Source organism: Bos taurus, chromosome 2, assembly GCF_002263795.3.
Source record: "Bos taurus isolate L1 Dominette 01449 registration number 42190680 breed Hereford chromosome 2, ARS-UCD2.0, whole genome shotgun sequence".
In the NCBI taxonomy this organism is placed as follows: Eukaryota; Metazoa; Chordata; class Mammalia; order Artiodactyla; family Bovidae; genus Bos; species Bos taurus.
Window position 1 is genome coordinate 18383614 of NC_037329.1, and position 15817 is coordinate 18399430.

The following is a 15817-nucleotide window of genomic DNA, read 5'->3' on the forward strand; positions in this document are numbered from 1 at the left end:
AAAAAGGACAATTACAATATAACTTAGGAAAGATTTTTAAATTAAAGGATCAATCTGGGAGGTTCAACATTCAAACAACAGGAATTCTACTAAAAGATTATTAAAATTATCAAAAAGATAACAGAAAAAACTTCCCTCCAGAAATGAAGTTGACAAGTCTACAAATTTAAAGTTATGTACTATAAAGTTAAGTACCCATCAACAAGAATGAATAAAGATCCATGCATCCTCATGAAATGTGGGAGGTAAAGAGACGTTCTTAAAAGCTTCCACAGTGTAAAAACAGGTCCTGAATAAGAGAATGGTACCAGCATTTTCACAGGCATCATGAAGGCTTTAAGACAATGGAGCACTGCCTTCAACACTCTAAGAGAAAATTTATTTTCAACAGAGACTCAAAACTACCAAACAATCGAGACAAGAGACATACTCAGACCTGTAACGCCTCAAAAATCTTTGCCTCTCATCCACCTTTCCCCAGGAAGCTTTTGGTAGTGGATATGCTTTGGCAAAAAAAAGTAAAGCAAATCTCAATAAAGATCCAATGAACAAGAGATCCAACATAAGACTGAAAAACAAAATGACCCCAGAATGACCACCAAATCACGCACGGGTCTGGAGGGCAATTGTCTGGATGGGAGAAGATGAAGGACTGTGGAAAAAATGTCCCCACAGGGAAAAGAAGAAAAAAAGAAATTGACAGATCATCTGATTTTTTTTTTTTTTTTTTTTACCATTTAAGCCTTTGGATAATCATTGTAACAGATACATAAAAAAACTAAGCAAATTTTAAAAGCAGGCAATTATCAATTAAAGGAAAAATAAGATTCTAGTAGAAAGGAACCAGAGATCAAATTGTCAACATCCTCTGGATCATCGAAAAAGCAACAGAGTTCCAGAAAAATACCTACTTCTGCTTTATTGACTATGCCAAAGCCTTTGACTGTGTGGATCACAACAAACTGTGGAAAATTCTGAAAGAGATGGGAATACCAGACCACCTGACCTGCCTCCTGAGAAATCTGTATCCAGGTCAAGAAGCAACAGTTAGAACTGGACATGGAACTACAGACTGCTTCCAAATCAAGAAAGGAGTACATCAAGGCTGTATATTATCACCCTGCTTATTTAACTTATATGCAGAGTACATAATGTGAAATGCCAGGCTGGATGAAGCACAAGCTGGAATCAAGATTGCCAGGAGAAATATCAATAACTTCAGATACGCAGATGACACCACCCTTATGGCAGACAGCAAAGAACTTAAGAGCCTCTTGTTCAAAGTGAAAGAAGAGCGTGAAAAAGTTGGCTTAAAGCTCAACATTCAGAAAACTAAGATCACGGCATCTGGTCCCATCACTTCATGGCAAATAGATGGGGAAACAGTGGAAACAGTGATAGACTTTATTTTCGGGGGCTCCAAAATCACTGCAGATGGTGACTGCAGCCAGGAAATTAAAAGACACTTGCTCCTTAGAAGAAAAGTTATGACCAACCTAGATGGCATATTAAAGAGCAGAGATATTACTTTGTCAACAAAGGTCAGTCTAGTCAAAGCTTTGGTTTTTCCAGTAGTCATGTATGGATGTGAGAGTTGAACTATAAAGAAAGCTGAGTGCCGAAGAATTGATGCTTCTGAACTGTGGTGTTGGAGAAGATCCTTGAGAGTCCCCTGGACAGCAAGAAGATTCAACCAGTCCATCCTAAAGGAGATCAGTCCTGAATATTCATCAGAAGGACTGATGCTAAAGCTGAAACTTCAATACTCTGGCCACCTGATGTGAAGAACTGACTCATTTAAAAAGACCCTGATGCTGGGAAAGATTGAAGGCGGGAGAAGGGGACAACAGAAGATGAGATGGTTGGATGGTATCACCAACTTAATGGACATGAGTTTGAGTAAACTCTGGGAGTTGGTGATGGACAGGGAGGCCTGGGTGCTGCAGTCCATGGGATCGCAAAGAGTCAGACATGACTGAGAGACTGAACTGAACTGAGTAGAAAGTAAATAATGATAGGAAAAACTGATAATGATCAATAAACAATATTTATATCCATAGATTTAACAAATAGTTGTGATTAATCTACACTGGGGATATAGGGGAGGTGAGGATATAAGCAAAGTAATCCTGCCTGCCTGCCATAAAAGCAATTTAAAAAACATTTCAAAAATCGACAAATCAAGAAAGAGTAATAAAACGTATTTTAAAATAGGAAGGTAAATACTAGAACCAACCACTGAGAGCTAGATGTACTTGCCTCTAGGGCACTAAGAGGAGGAATTACTTCTTTTCACTCCAAGCCTTCTAGCTTCTATTTGATTTTTTTAACTATGTGCATGAATTACTTAAAAAACAAAAAAGCTAATTTAAAAAAATAATTCAAATTTACAAACTCAGTATGAATTCAAAGAAAGGAGGACTGTGGAAGTGAAAAGCATGAGAAGGAAGCCCCATCTACCAGCTCCAGTTACTTACCTGATCAGGGCTATTCAGAGAGACCTCCTCCAAGGAGCTCCTGCAGCCTAACCAGGCTTTTTTACAGGCCAGCACATACCCTCTGCACCAAGAGGCAGGAGCAAGGTTCAAAGGACAGACCCAGAGGCACTTCATGTAGTAAGTCAAGAATTGGTGGAGTCCAAATTAATAACATGCACGGAGTCACATATTACAAGACTGTATTTCCTGAGATCTTATGATAACTTCTAAACACTAATTATAATAACATACAGAGAAAACCTACAATTCAAGGTGAAAGGTTCCATGGAGATTGTCAAAATGAAGATACTTTATCTCTTGCCTTGGAATTTAAGTTTAAATAGCATCCATTTCTGGACTTGTCCTGACTGAAGATAACACAATAATTCAGTGTAATGTAACAAAGTTCAAATTTGGTCCACTTACAAAAGAACTCTCATCAGAGTTGTTTTAAGCATAGAAGCCTTGGATTCCCACACAACAGAAAGCAAGCACTGGTTCTGCTTAGATCATTGATATACCAAGAGTCTCCAAATTTCTCAACCCCAAGGCCTAGATAAAGTAAAACAAGAACAACCAATAATTAGACACTACAAAAATCATAACAAACCAAAATTCTTATGAAATTTTTCTTATTTGGTTCATCTTTTTCTTAAGATTCAGAAAAGTCAGGCACCCTTGAAAATACACTGGGCTCCTCAAAATGCAAGGTTCCCTGAAGCTTTGCTTCATGATACCAACTCACTGGTCAAAACCCAGGTGTAATTCCAGATACACTGATATTCCCTAAAAAAAAAAAAGATTTCACAAATGAGTTGATTCCTAAGGGAAAAAAGGTGATTCCAGTCACAATAAAAATCCATATTTAGGAATACAGCAAACTTGGTCAAAGCACCTACTTCAAGGAGAAAAAAATGATATGAGCCAGAAATAACTGTATTTTATTTTTAAAAATATTTACAGAAAACTGTTCAGGAACTCATATTTTTGGATAAAGCAATATAAAATGGATTTATTTTCCATGAGTTCAAAAGCTTTGTTATAGTGTTTCCATTATAAACCTATTGATTAAAAAAAAAAAAAAAAAACTACTAGAAAAACTCCCACACTCAGTAGTAGCACCTTGATCTCCATGGTCTTATCACTACTCATTCCTATTACAAAAAATAAAAAAAGAAACCAAAAACCTGATAACTCACTCAACATGAAAGCTTACTATATTATCAAACTTCTTTTTTCTCAAACTAGACATATGAAGTACAACATGAGCAGAAAAGATTCCTCCTAATATAGTCTAATGACCTGTGTGCTATTTAAAATTTCAAATACTTTAAGTAGCATACAGTTTATCTAAATGTATATTAATGTGTATAGATTGTTTATGTCCATTTTAAACTTAAGAAAGCCTATAACTACACTTATTTTAATAAGGAAATAACAATTTTTTTTTAATTTGTTTAAAAAATATTTTAAACAAATCTTTTAAAACAATTCCCACATAAACTTACAAGAGAAATTTAAAATGAAATAGGACATAACATTCTAAGCTCACAGGCAAAAAAGCTAAAAATATGCCTTACTTGTGTATTTACTATGAGATCTAAATATACAAACAAAATCAAAGCAATAAAGAATATTATTACCATTTGATAAAGATTAGACAAACTACCAATAAATGTAAAAAATACAATGTATTATATGATGAGTTTGAATGCAAAAACCACATATTTATTAAACATATGATTAACTTAAAAACACCAAACCAGTTTGTTTTAAAGTGCTCCTCATCTAAAACCTTGGACAAAACCATCACTCCAAAGTGAATTGAAAAAACAGTTTACAAGGCAAACACTGACGGCGTGGACAGGCACTACCAGAAAATGCTATTTGTTCTTTAAATAATGCCATTCTCAAGTTACGTAGGGCAGTCACCTTGACAGATTCCTCTTTTTATAAATATTCATAAATAAAAAAGTCTAGATATTCTAAAGAGCTGCAAATATCAATACCTTACAACAGTAGCTTAATAACGTCTATTCTGGGAAAAAAGCACTAAAATCCTCTTCCATTGCAAGTCGTTTATTTCTCTGGTGAAGTGAGCAAGGTCACTACAACATTAACTTCTTTCTAGAACAATGTAAATAACAATGCACACACATCTTAAATTTGGTAGGTCATAAAAGTTAGGATGCAATCTTTTTTTTTTTTTGATGCAACAGAAAAATAAATAAGTAAAAATTAAATACTTTAACACAACATTTGGTATTGATAAGTCAGTAGTGTCAACTTCATATACGAAGGACAGCACAGTCTGGTTTTTTAAAAATCCTCAATGTCATAGTATTTGGGGTAAAAATATCTCGAATATTAAATGTTTCCTTTTTGCTTAAAGGAATATAATACAAACACCATCAAGCTGCAACCGTAACTCATTTCAACCGGGGTAAAGTGACCATTTGGTCCATGGCACAAGTTATATATATATCACACTTCTGTCAAACTGAAACCTTAGGTTTATAAGATTTCATGTTTATAAGCTACAATACACACTGACTAAGCTGTCAGTCCCTCACAGTTTTTTAGAAAAATATCTACATTTGTCCTTATGGATGTCAAAATGTTACACCATCATTTGTTTAAAAAAAAAAAAAAAAGATGCACATTCATACTGTGAAGTTATTAGGAAAATACTCTTGCAAATAAACTATATAAAGATAAAATACACTTCAAAGGTATGTGGGTTGTTTTTTTGTTTGTTTTACAATATTCTATAAAGTGCAGAGAAATCCTAAGGGAAAAACTACTCCCTATAACATAGTTTAATTACAGCAGCTTTTGCATAGCAATACTTAGCGGAAGTTGGACACTTCCGTTTCCTCAGGAAGAGAAGGATAGAAGAGGATCTTCTGATTCAGATTTCTTTTTGGCCATAAATCTGCTTTCTTCAGGAATGGTTGCTGATGCCAAATCTCCATTAAGTGTATTTCTTGAACAGTGAACAGGTCCTATTAAGAAATTGATTAAAAAGGTAAACATCCTACCAGTATAACTCCAGTCCTCTGTAAAAGAACATTTTCTATTCAGGGACATGAAATCACTGTAGCTTCCTGCCAAGCTTTTGATGGTTTGCTTAAAAAAGTAAAAATCTAACTTTTATAATACTGGCAGTTTTAAGGAGAAACCAAAAAATTCATGAGAAGTTATGAAATTATCTGAAGTAGTAGAGATACTTGTTTTGTTCATTGCTAGAACCAAGGTTCACAAATAATGGAGTAATGAATAAGGATTTGCTGAATTTGAATTTAGTCTTCATTAACTATTGCTTTTTCAGCCTTATCGTTTTAATGCTGCTGGCATCCTCCTGATTTTCTAGGCAAAGAAACCAAGTTCTGAAAAGATCACAGGCCTAACCCAAGATCAAACAGTTGGTAACAACAGAACTTGGACTAACTCAGGTCTTGGTCTTTTCATCACAAGACTTTGTTTTCCTTAATATTTTGATTTTATTGGCGTATAGTTAATGTATCATGTTTTGTTAGTTTCAGGTATACAGCAAAGCATCACAAGACTTTCTGAGCAAAGTTGACCAGGTACCTCACACTGCAAGTTCTCACATCTCCATTTGGGATGCAGCTCACAAAACTAGAACTGCAGCTCCAAGCGAGCACATGAAACACACTGGCATGGTCCTGTTCATTTTCACATGAATATATTTTTAATTTAATATAAAATTTATAAATTTTTCAGAGAAGGCAATGACACACCATTCCAGTACTCTTGCCTGGAAAATCCCATGGACGGAGGAACCTGGTAGGCTGCAGACCATGGGGTCGCTAAGAGTCGGACACAACTGAGCGACTTCACTTTCACTTTTCACTTTCATGCATTGGAGAAGGCAATGGCAACCCACTCCAGTGTTCTTGCCTGGAGAATCCCAGGGACGGGGAAGCCTGGTGGGCTGCCGTCTATGGGGTCACACAGAGTCGGATACAACTGAAGTGACTTAGCAGCAGAAGCAGCAGCTGCATCTCTCAAAGGAAAGTATGTGCTGACATAAAGACTTTCAACTAAGACTTGTCTATTTGCCCAGTACACTTTCTAAAAAGTGAAAGTCGCTTAGTCACGTCCAACTCTTTGCAACCCCACAGACTATGCAGTCCATGGAATTCTCCAGGTCAGAGTACTGGAGTGGGTAGCCGTTCCCTTCTCTAGGGGATCTTCCCAACCCGGGAATTGAACCCAGAGTCTCCCACATTACAGGTGGATTCTTTACAGCTGAGCCATAAGGGAAGCCCAAGATCACTGGAGTGGGTAGCCTATCCCTTCTCCAGGGGATCTTCTGGACCCAGGAATCGAATCTGGGTCTCCTGCATTGCATGCAGATTCTCTACCAACTGAGTATCAGGGAAGCCCACACTTTCTAAGAAACAGAACTAATACAGTCTCTGCTTTGTCAGCTAACTGGGACACTAATTTTAGGGTAAAAAGAAGGAAATCTAAGGCTAAAATTGACCTATCCTATACTTGCCAACTTTAAAAAGTTTTAAAGAGTTGAGATATATGTATGGATATAAAGATTAATGCATGTGCACATATTAATGCAGGTATGTGTGTGAGTGTGCATACACGGGTGTATAACTAATTATGTTACACTCCTTAACAGCTAAATTGTTAAATGGAATAGGCCATTTACACTTAGATCTTATGAAAACAGTTTTCAACAATTCAGAACCAGAGGCTCTAAAAGAAAAGACAGCTAAGGAAAATGGCTGGCTTAAAAAATTAATTTAGCTATCACAAATGAAATTGACACCCTTAAAAAAGAGAAATGGCATTTAAAAAAAAAAGTACAAGGCAGTACAAAACTGCTTCATAAGCTCTAGATGAAAAGGGTCATGTATTTTTAAAGGCAGAGGTAAATTGCAATGTATAGAACCTGCCTCAGGTGACATTTTTTTCCCCATACTTAACCTCTTTAACCATCTCTCTCTTGTTCTTATCACTTCAAAGATGTACTAAATTGGCCTAGGAAAGTTTCTTTCTCCCATACCCTTCCCCTACTCAATCCATTTCCTTCTTTTGTTTATTCACTTGTTGCCCCAACATAAATTCAAAATGATAATGAGTACACAGTAGTGTTCTACATCAATAAATAGATTAGTTCTGTAAGAAAAATGGGCATTAAGAAAAAAAGATGCCAACAACTTCTTGAGATCTGAAAGTGAGCAGCAGTTCCTTCTAGAATCTCAACCATGTTCATGAACTTCACATTCCCCTCTACTTAAACCTGTTTAATGTTCTGATTAAGTCAAACAACTCTATATTAATGAATGTTTTCAATATAATCAAATACTAGAAATCCAACACTATTGTTTCATCTCATTTCAGCCACACTACAAATTAGCTGGGCTCCTCCATGCAGTCTAAATAATCTAACTACCATTCACCATTTCATTTCCATAAGGGAAATAAAATCTTATTCCAAGCAGCTGACTTACAAATAAACCCTTGGAACACAACCTGTTCCTTAACTGAGAATAATATGTAATTTCTACCCCACATGTTTCGTGGAAAAATAGTAAAGACTTTGGAAAGCAAAAGTCTATTCATGGAGTTGTAATAATAATACCATATTTGCATTCACTGGAAATCATGGTCACTACTGTCTAAGTATATGTTCTGACAGACTTTCAAAGCTTCTCCTCTGAAGAAAAAAATAATTAACAGAAATCACAAAATCTTTCCTATTCAATCATAGTATGCTGTCTCTTTAATAAGAAGGAAGAAAAAGGCACAGGAATAAATGTTAGTATAATTCACCATCACCACCAGAAAATAATTATTTACCTTGGCCATTTCAAATTATTTAAGTAACAATGCTGATTTATTTGGAGAAGGCAATGGCACCCCACTCCAGTACTCTTGCCTGGAAAATCCCATGGACGGAGGAGCCCGGAAGGCTGCAGTCCATGGGGTCGCTAAGAGTTGGACCCGACTGAGCGACTTCACTTTTCACTTTCATGCATTGGAGAAGGAAATGGCAACCCACTCCAGTGTCCTTGCCTGGCGAATCCCAGGGACGGGGGAGCCTGGTGGGCTGCTGTCCATGGGGTCGCACAGAGTTGGACATGACTGAAGGGACTTAGCAGCAGTAGCAGCTGATTTATTTTTCTCTGAACTTAGAACTTGCCTTTATCTTTCCCTAGAATCCAACTCACAATTTATGCTTCCTTCTAAAATGTTTTTTAAATGCAAATATAGTGGGAATATAAGATTAATAAGAAATTACTAAAATGCAATGGGAATAAAAATGTTGATATTACATATGTAAATCTAAGATACAGTATTTACAAAGAGATATTTAGTACTTCTTAGTACTGACCCTTGGAGAAGGAAATGGCACCCCACTCCGGTACTATTGCCTGGAAAATCCCATGGATGGAGGAACCTGGTGGGCTGCAGTCCATGGGGTCACTAGGAGTCGAACATGACTGAGCGACTTCACTTGCACTTTTCACTTTCATGCATTGGAGAAGGAAATGGCAACCCACTCCAATGTTCTTGCCTGGAGAATCCCAGGGACGGGGGAGCCTGGTGGGCTGCTATCCATGGGGTTGCACAGAGTTGGACACGACTGAAGCGACTTGGCAGCAACAGCAGCAGTACGGACCCTATTCACTGCCAGTATTCTTCATTTCAACAATTACAGAGCCCCTTACCTATTTTGCTGAACAGGCCAAAGGGAGAGTCATACCCCTTCTAACTTACTATCTGGGTCTTCAAGAGGAACATCATTACAAGAGTCTGTATCGGAGTAGGTTCTTCGGCGTCGCTGGGAGAGTCGGTGAAGTGCAGACACGGGTTCTTTTATAGAGTGGCTACTCCTGTAAATAAATTAAAAGCATTAAGGACTTCCAACAAATGAAAACACCCTCAACTGCAGTTTTCAGTGACTTCTCTTTAAATGAAAGAGGAACTGTTTTTATACTCAAAGTTCTATTTCAGCAACATTCTACTCCTTCAGAGGTCAGACCATAAACAAGTCAAAGCACTTAGAACACAGCTGGTAAGCTGGGGAATATAGCCTCTGAGCCAAACTGAAAGGAAAAGAGGTACAATGAAGTGACTACTTATAGAGGAAGGTCCAGCTAGAGAGTAACATGTCTTATGGTTAACAAGTACTTGAAAACTAAAAGTTACCGGCTTCACAAGTATATGTATCTGGTGTCACCCATACCCAATCTAAAACAGCAGAGCAAAGGGGATGGGCCAGCAGTATGGGAGTGTGCTAGGAGCCAACTCACTGACAGCAGCAAGTGAAGGCTAGAAAAACTAGTTTTCACAAATCAATCTGGAAAACCAGAAAACTAGAAAAATTAAACTAAAAAATTCAACGCAGAAGCAAATCACCACCCCTCAACAGCATTATCACTGGATGACAGCCCAACATTACTGTTCTTAATGACAAACTTGATTCACCAAGAAAAAATAAAGTTTAAAGACTCATATTGTAGCTTATTTAATAAGGCAAAATGGATAAAATACAGGTCAAAAAATTCGATCATTAAGATAAAAATTTGAAAAAATTAAAACTTTGTTAAAGGAATCAAGCTTTTATTTTTCTGGAAAATTCAGTTGGTGAAATATTTCATTTCCTGATAGAATTAGATACAATACTGGACTCCTATGAGCACATAATAGTTCAATCAATAACATAATCATGAGAGGGTAAAAAATAGTGACAAAATAATAAGGGGTCTCAGCTTTTATTCTTTTTTTTGGTAGCCACTCAGTAGACATTTACTGAAAGAAAGATTCATTAAATTCTATAATACTTTACAAATTTCTAAAGTTTCACATACATGACTTCATATAATCCTATAATAACCATTTTTTGCCTCTACCCCATATTAATGTAGAGACATAAATGCTAATGTCACTATAATTTCATCACTTTCCAAAGAACCAATAAGACAACCATAGCAACTCGAAAGAATATTACCTGCTAAGATAAACAGCATGGGATATCCTGGCAAGATCAAAAAGGTAAATTTTTTACATGTGTTGATATGAATATATACTTTAAAATATCAATTGCTTTTTCTCTCTTTTCAGTAACAGCCTTAGCTCCAAATAAAACAGCTCAGAACAAATATATGATTCTATAATAAACTATAGTAAAATAAGCCTAAGTTTGAAGCCTTAATACATTGAAAATGGATTTCTATTAACCGTCACTTGTTATAATTTACAGCTTAAAAAAAGTATGATAGCTGCCAAGTTGCTTACCTTACTGGCAATTTTATTCACTCATTATTGTTCTTTACTGACTATCTAGTGGGGCCAGGCTCTATACTAAGCAGTAAGAGAAACAGTGATGAGCAAATCAGAACAAGACTCTGCCCATACAGAGTTTATATTCCATTTTATGAAAGACAAAAAAAATTTCCCTAAGTAGGTAGAATTTTGAGAGAATTTGGTCAAAAGAAAAGGTTATTTTACCTCTCTGTACTGCAAGAACCAGGATGGCTGACAGAACGCTTCATCTAGAAATTTTAAAAGAAAATAAGCTTAATCACAGGTCAAGTAGAACAAGACAGCTCTAATACATTTTTATGGTGATGATAATTAACATAAATTTACTCAAGGAAAAGATAGCTGGCCAAAAAATTTGTTTTTTTACAGACTTAAGTAACATTAGCACAAGATAAAGCTTTCTCCCTAGTAACTAATAACTGAAATCTTTCTCAAAGCATACAAAAACATGCTGGATTATTTTCTCAATATTAAAAACCAAATTTTATTTTATATATGTATCTAGGTGGCATCAGTGGTAAAGAACCCGCCTGCCAATGCAGCAGACATAACAGACACGGGTTCAACCCCTGGATCAGGAAAATTCCCTAGAGGAGGGTACGGCAACCCACTTCAGTATTCTTGCCTGGAGAATCCCATGGACAGAGGAGCCTGGCTGGCTACGGTCCATAGGGTTGCAAAGAGTCGGACACGACTGAAGCGACTTAGCATGCATGCACGCACGCGCGCGCGCACACACACACGTATATATATAAATATATATAAAACAGTATACCTAACTAGACCCCTCAAAGAAAATCACACTATTTATGATGAAAAGAAGTATTTAGAAAGTCAGAAAAGAAAACAGTCTAATAAATGTCTCTCTCTGTCTCTTTTTTAAAAGGCAGAGCTTCTCCTTGCCATTCATTATTCACGTAGCTATTACACAGATGTTCTAAAGTGTGGGTGGTTTTCATGGAAAAAAGCATTAATAATTCAAGCCTTTAAAGAAACCAGAAGAGAAACCCTAAGCCTTGACTAGGTTTCTAAAATCATATACTTAAAATATAAATAAATAAAATCTGATTCATCAGAAAGTTATTATGAAAAATACAAAACACAATTTAACTACTCCCCCCAGAAGACAGAAGCAGCTAAGTGGATTATTTCAATGCTTGGCGAGGTAGCAGAAAAGCAAACTTTTTACTAAAACTAAGGATACTTCCTTTAAATACAGGAGCTCAAAAGTCTTAGAAGTAAGTTCAAGTCTAACAGTTGTGTTACATAAAGGCCTTCTACAGTTGCTCTGAGAAATCCCTGTTGAAATGAGAATTAAGACCCATCCAATTTGTAGTCCAGGGATACTTAATATGATTAAAATAAAGATTCAACTGGACATTAACAGCTGCTTTAAGAGAAATCATTTCCTTTAGGATTACTCACCCAGCAACACTCCCACTACAATTATCACTCAATTTATGGATCAAAAATGACAAGTGTTTAAACCTCCATGATGATTTGAGATATAACTGAATGCAAGCTAATTTAAAGAGAGACATGAGATTAACTATGCTAAGCAGTTACAAAGATCAAGTTAATTTTTGAATTCTCAGATCTTTCAGCTTTTTCGTTTACTCATGTCATTAAAAAAAAAAAAAGAAAAATTCCCCTTGAAGACTATCTGACCTTACTTTCTATGCTATGTGTCTCCAGAACTATTTACCATAAGCCACAATTTTTGCTTTAAGAATGAAGTAAAATGGCACAGTGAGGAAAAATAAGTAACCTCTAACCAACACTTTCTAGATTACTTATTGGATTTTTTGTAATGTTTCCACTGATAAAAGACTTTAGTTTAAAAGAGACAGTTATTATGGTTTACATAAAATACACATATGACTTCTCTGGACTATAGAATATTTCTAACAGAAAGCATTTTCCTCAGAAGTTTGATGCAGAAATCAGGTAGGTCTGAGGTGTTTTCATTATATTTGACTCTATAAAACAAAATACCTTATACAAAAATAATTGAAACCTTAAAAAAAGTACTGTGTACCCCTTATATATCAAGCTCAGGAACACACTACATCCATCCCAAAAGATTAGGGTTTTCTGTTCAATTATAATGTTATTTAGCAGTTCACAGTATACCTAAAATTGCTCTAAAAAGCAACACTGTCAAACTGCATTCTATCAAATGCCACAATCCTGTGGGTTGTTATTTAAAAATATACAGAAGGGTTCAACCATCAAATAAATTTCAGAAACACACCACCTCTCCTCAGAGAGTCACCTCTCCTCAGAGAGTCACATGCATTTGAGCATAAAAGAGGTTCTAGAGTTCCAAAGAATAGCAAGGAGAGGTAAGAAAGCCTTCCTCAGTGATCAATGCAAAGAAACAGAGGAAAACAATAGAATGTGAAAGACTAAAGATCTCTTCAAGAAAATGAGAGATACCAAGGGAAAATTTCATGCAAAGATGGGCTCAATAAAGGACAGAAATGGTACGGACCTAACAGAAGCAGAAGATATTAAGAAGAGGGGGCAAGAATACACAAAAGAACTGTACCAAAAAGATCTTCACAACCCAGATAATCACAATGGTGTGATCACTCACCTAGAGCCAGACATCCTGGAATGTGAAGTCAAGTGGGCCTTAGAAAGCATCACTAGGAACAAAGCTAGTGGAGGTGATGGAATTCCAGTTGAGCTATTCCAAATCCTGTAAGATGATGCTGTGAAAGTGCTGCACTCAATATGCCAGCAAATTTGGAAAACTCAGCAGTGGCCACAGGACTGGAAAAGGTCAGTTTTCATTCCAATCCCAAAGAAAGGCGATGCTAAAGAATGCTCAAACTACCACACAATTGCACTCATCTCACATGCTAGTAAAGTAATGCTCAAAATTCTCCAAGCCAGGGTTCAGCAATATGTGAACTGTGAACTTCCAGATGTTCAAGCTGGTTTTAGAAAAGGGAGAGGAACCAGAGATCAAATTGCCAACATCCGCTGGACCATCGAAAAAGCAAGAGTTCCAGAAAAGCATCTATTTCTGCTTTATTGACTACGCCAAAGCCTTTGACTGTGTGGATCACAATAAACTGTGGAAAATTCTGAAAGAGATGGGAATACCAGACCACCTGACCTGCCTCTTGAGAAACCTATATGCAGGTCAGGAAGCAACAGTTAGAACTAGACATGAAACAACAGACTGGTTCCAAATAGGAAAAGGAGTACGTCAAGGCTGTATATTGTCACCCTGCTTACTTAACTTATATGCAGAGTACATTATGAGAAACGCTGGGCTGGAAGAAGCACAAGCTGGAATCAAGATTGCCGGGAAAGATATCAATAACCTCAGATATGCAGATGATACCACCCTTATGGCAAAAAGTGAAGAGGAACTAAAAAGCCTCTTGAAAGTGAAAGAGGAGAGTGAAAAAGTTGGCTTAAAGCTCAACATTCAGAAAACGAAGATCATGGCATCCGGTCCCATCACTTTATGGCAAATAGATGGGGAAACAGTGGAAACAGTGTCAGACTTTATATTTTTGGGCTCCAAAATCACTGCAGATGGTGATTGCAGCCATGAAATTAAAAAACGCTTACTCCTTGGAAGGAAAGTTATGACCAACCTAGATAGCATATTCAAAAGCAGGGACATTACTTTGCCAACAAAGGTCTGTCTAGTCAAGGCTATGGTTTTTCCAGTGGTCATGTACGGATGTGAGAGTTGGACTGTGAAGAAAGCTGAGTGCCAAAGATTTGATGCTTTTGAACTGTCGTATTGGAGAAGACTCTTGAGAGTCCCTTGGACTGCAAGGAGACTCAACCAGTCCATTCTAAAGGAGATCAGTCCTGGGTGTTCATTGGAAGGACTGATGCTGAAGCTGAAACTCCAATACTTTGGCCACCTCATGTGAAGGGTTGACTCATTGGAAAAGACCCTGATGCTGGGAGGGATTGGAGGCAGGAGGAGAAGGGGGACGACAGAGGATGAGATGGCTGGATGGCATCACCGACTCGATGGACATGAGTTTGGATAAACTCCAGGAGTTGGTTATGGACAGGGAGGCCTGGTGTGCTGTGATTCATGGGGTCGCTAAGAGTCGGACATGACTGAGCGACTGAACTGAACTGAACTGAAGAAGTCCTATGACAGAGAAACCCAGTTTAACTTAACCTAGCACTCCCAGACTAATCTGGCCATAAAACTCACTTTCATGGTACATTTATCTCAGGATGCTGTTAGTCCACCATAAATTAATTAGAAAACTATGATCTAAGTGGGGCTTCCCAGGTGGCACTCCTGGTAAAGAACCTGCCTGCTAATGCAGGAGACTGAGAGATGCGGGTTCAATCCCTGGGTTGGGAGGATCCCCTGGAGAAGGACATGGCAACCCATAATACTACTTCCGTAGTCTTGATTGGAGAATCCCATGGACACAGAAGCCTGGTGGGCTACAGTCCACAGGGTTGCAAAGAGTTGGACACGAATGAAGCAACTTAGTATGCACCCACGATCTAAATAAATGTAAGTAATATTCGTTACTAATTCTCATATCATTAAATTTGCTGTGGTGGGTAAGAAAATCTTGGAATAAGTTGTACCCTATTATTTCTGCCAACAATTAAGCCTTCAGGTAACTGCTAAAATATAAGCCAGGTGGCATTCTTCCTCCTAAAAAAGGGCTCATGAAAACAGTTTGATTTGAAAAAATGTAAGGTTTCATCAAAACTTATCTCATCTCCAAGTTCCCCCACAGCATGCTCGAGTAAGTTTATTACCTTGAAAAGCTCAATGAAGCCACCACCCTTGGCAAAAAGAGTACTTGCTGTTCGGAGTAAGAACCTAATGTTTAACCTAACATTTAAACAGGTTAGATCTCCTCTGATGTAAAAATAACACATGTATTTTAGAGATGAGAAAAATAAAGTCCAGAGAGATTAAGTACCTTGCCCCTTTGGAAGGTTCAAATCCAAATGCCAACTACAAAATACTGTGTCCCCTGTAACATGGTGTTTCAAACTCTTACAACTCC

At 37.1% G+C, this 15817-nt stretch overlaps 1 protein-coding gene across 4 annotated transcripts in view; it reads right to left on the bottom strand.

Moving 5' to 3' along the window:
- Positions 1–3397: 3397 nt before the first annotated feature.
- PLEKHA3 (pleckstrin homology domain containing A3) overlaps positions 3398–15817 on the bottom strand; it is a 28333-nt gene continuing 15913 nt past the window's right edge. For 2 of the 4 annotated variants that reach the window (XM_059892738.1, XM_010801849.4), the window contains exons 6-8: positions 10980–11023; positions 9246–9361; positions 3398–5482 (exon numbers count right to left, since the gene is read on the bottom strand). In XM_059892738.1, coding sequence (XP_059748721.1) covers positions 5355–5482; positions 9246–9361; positions 10980–11023 — 288 coding nt within the window. In that variant the 3' untranslated portion in view covers positions 3398–5354. 4 annotated transcript variants of the gene reach the window in all.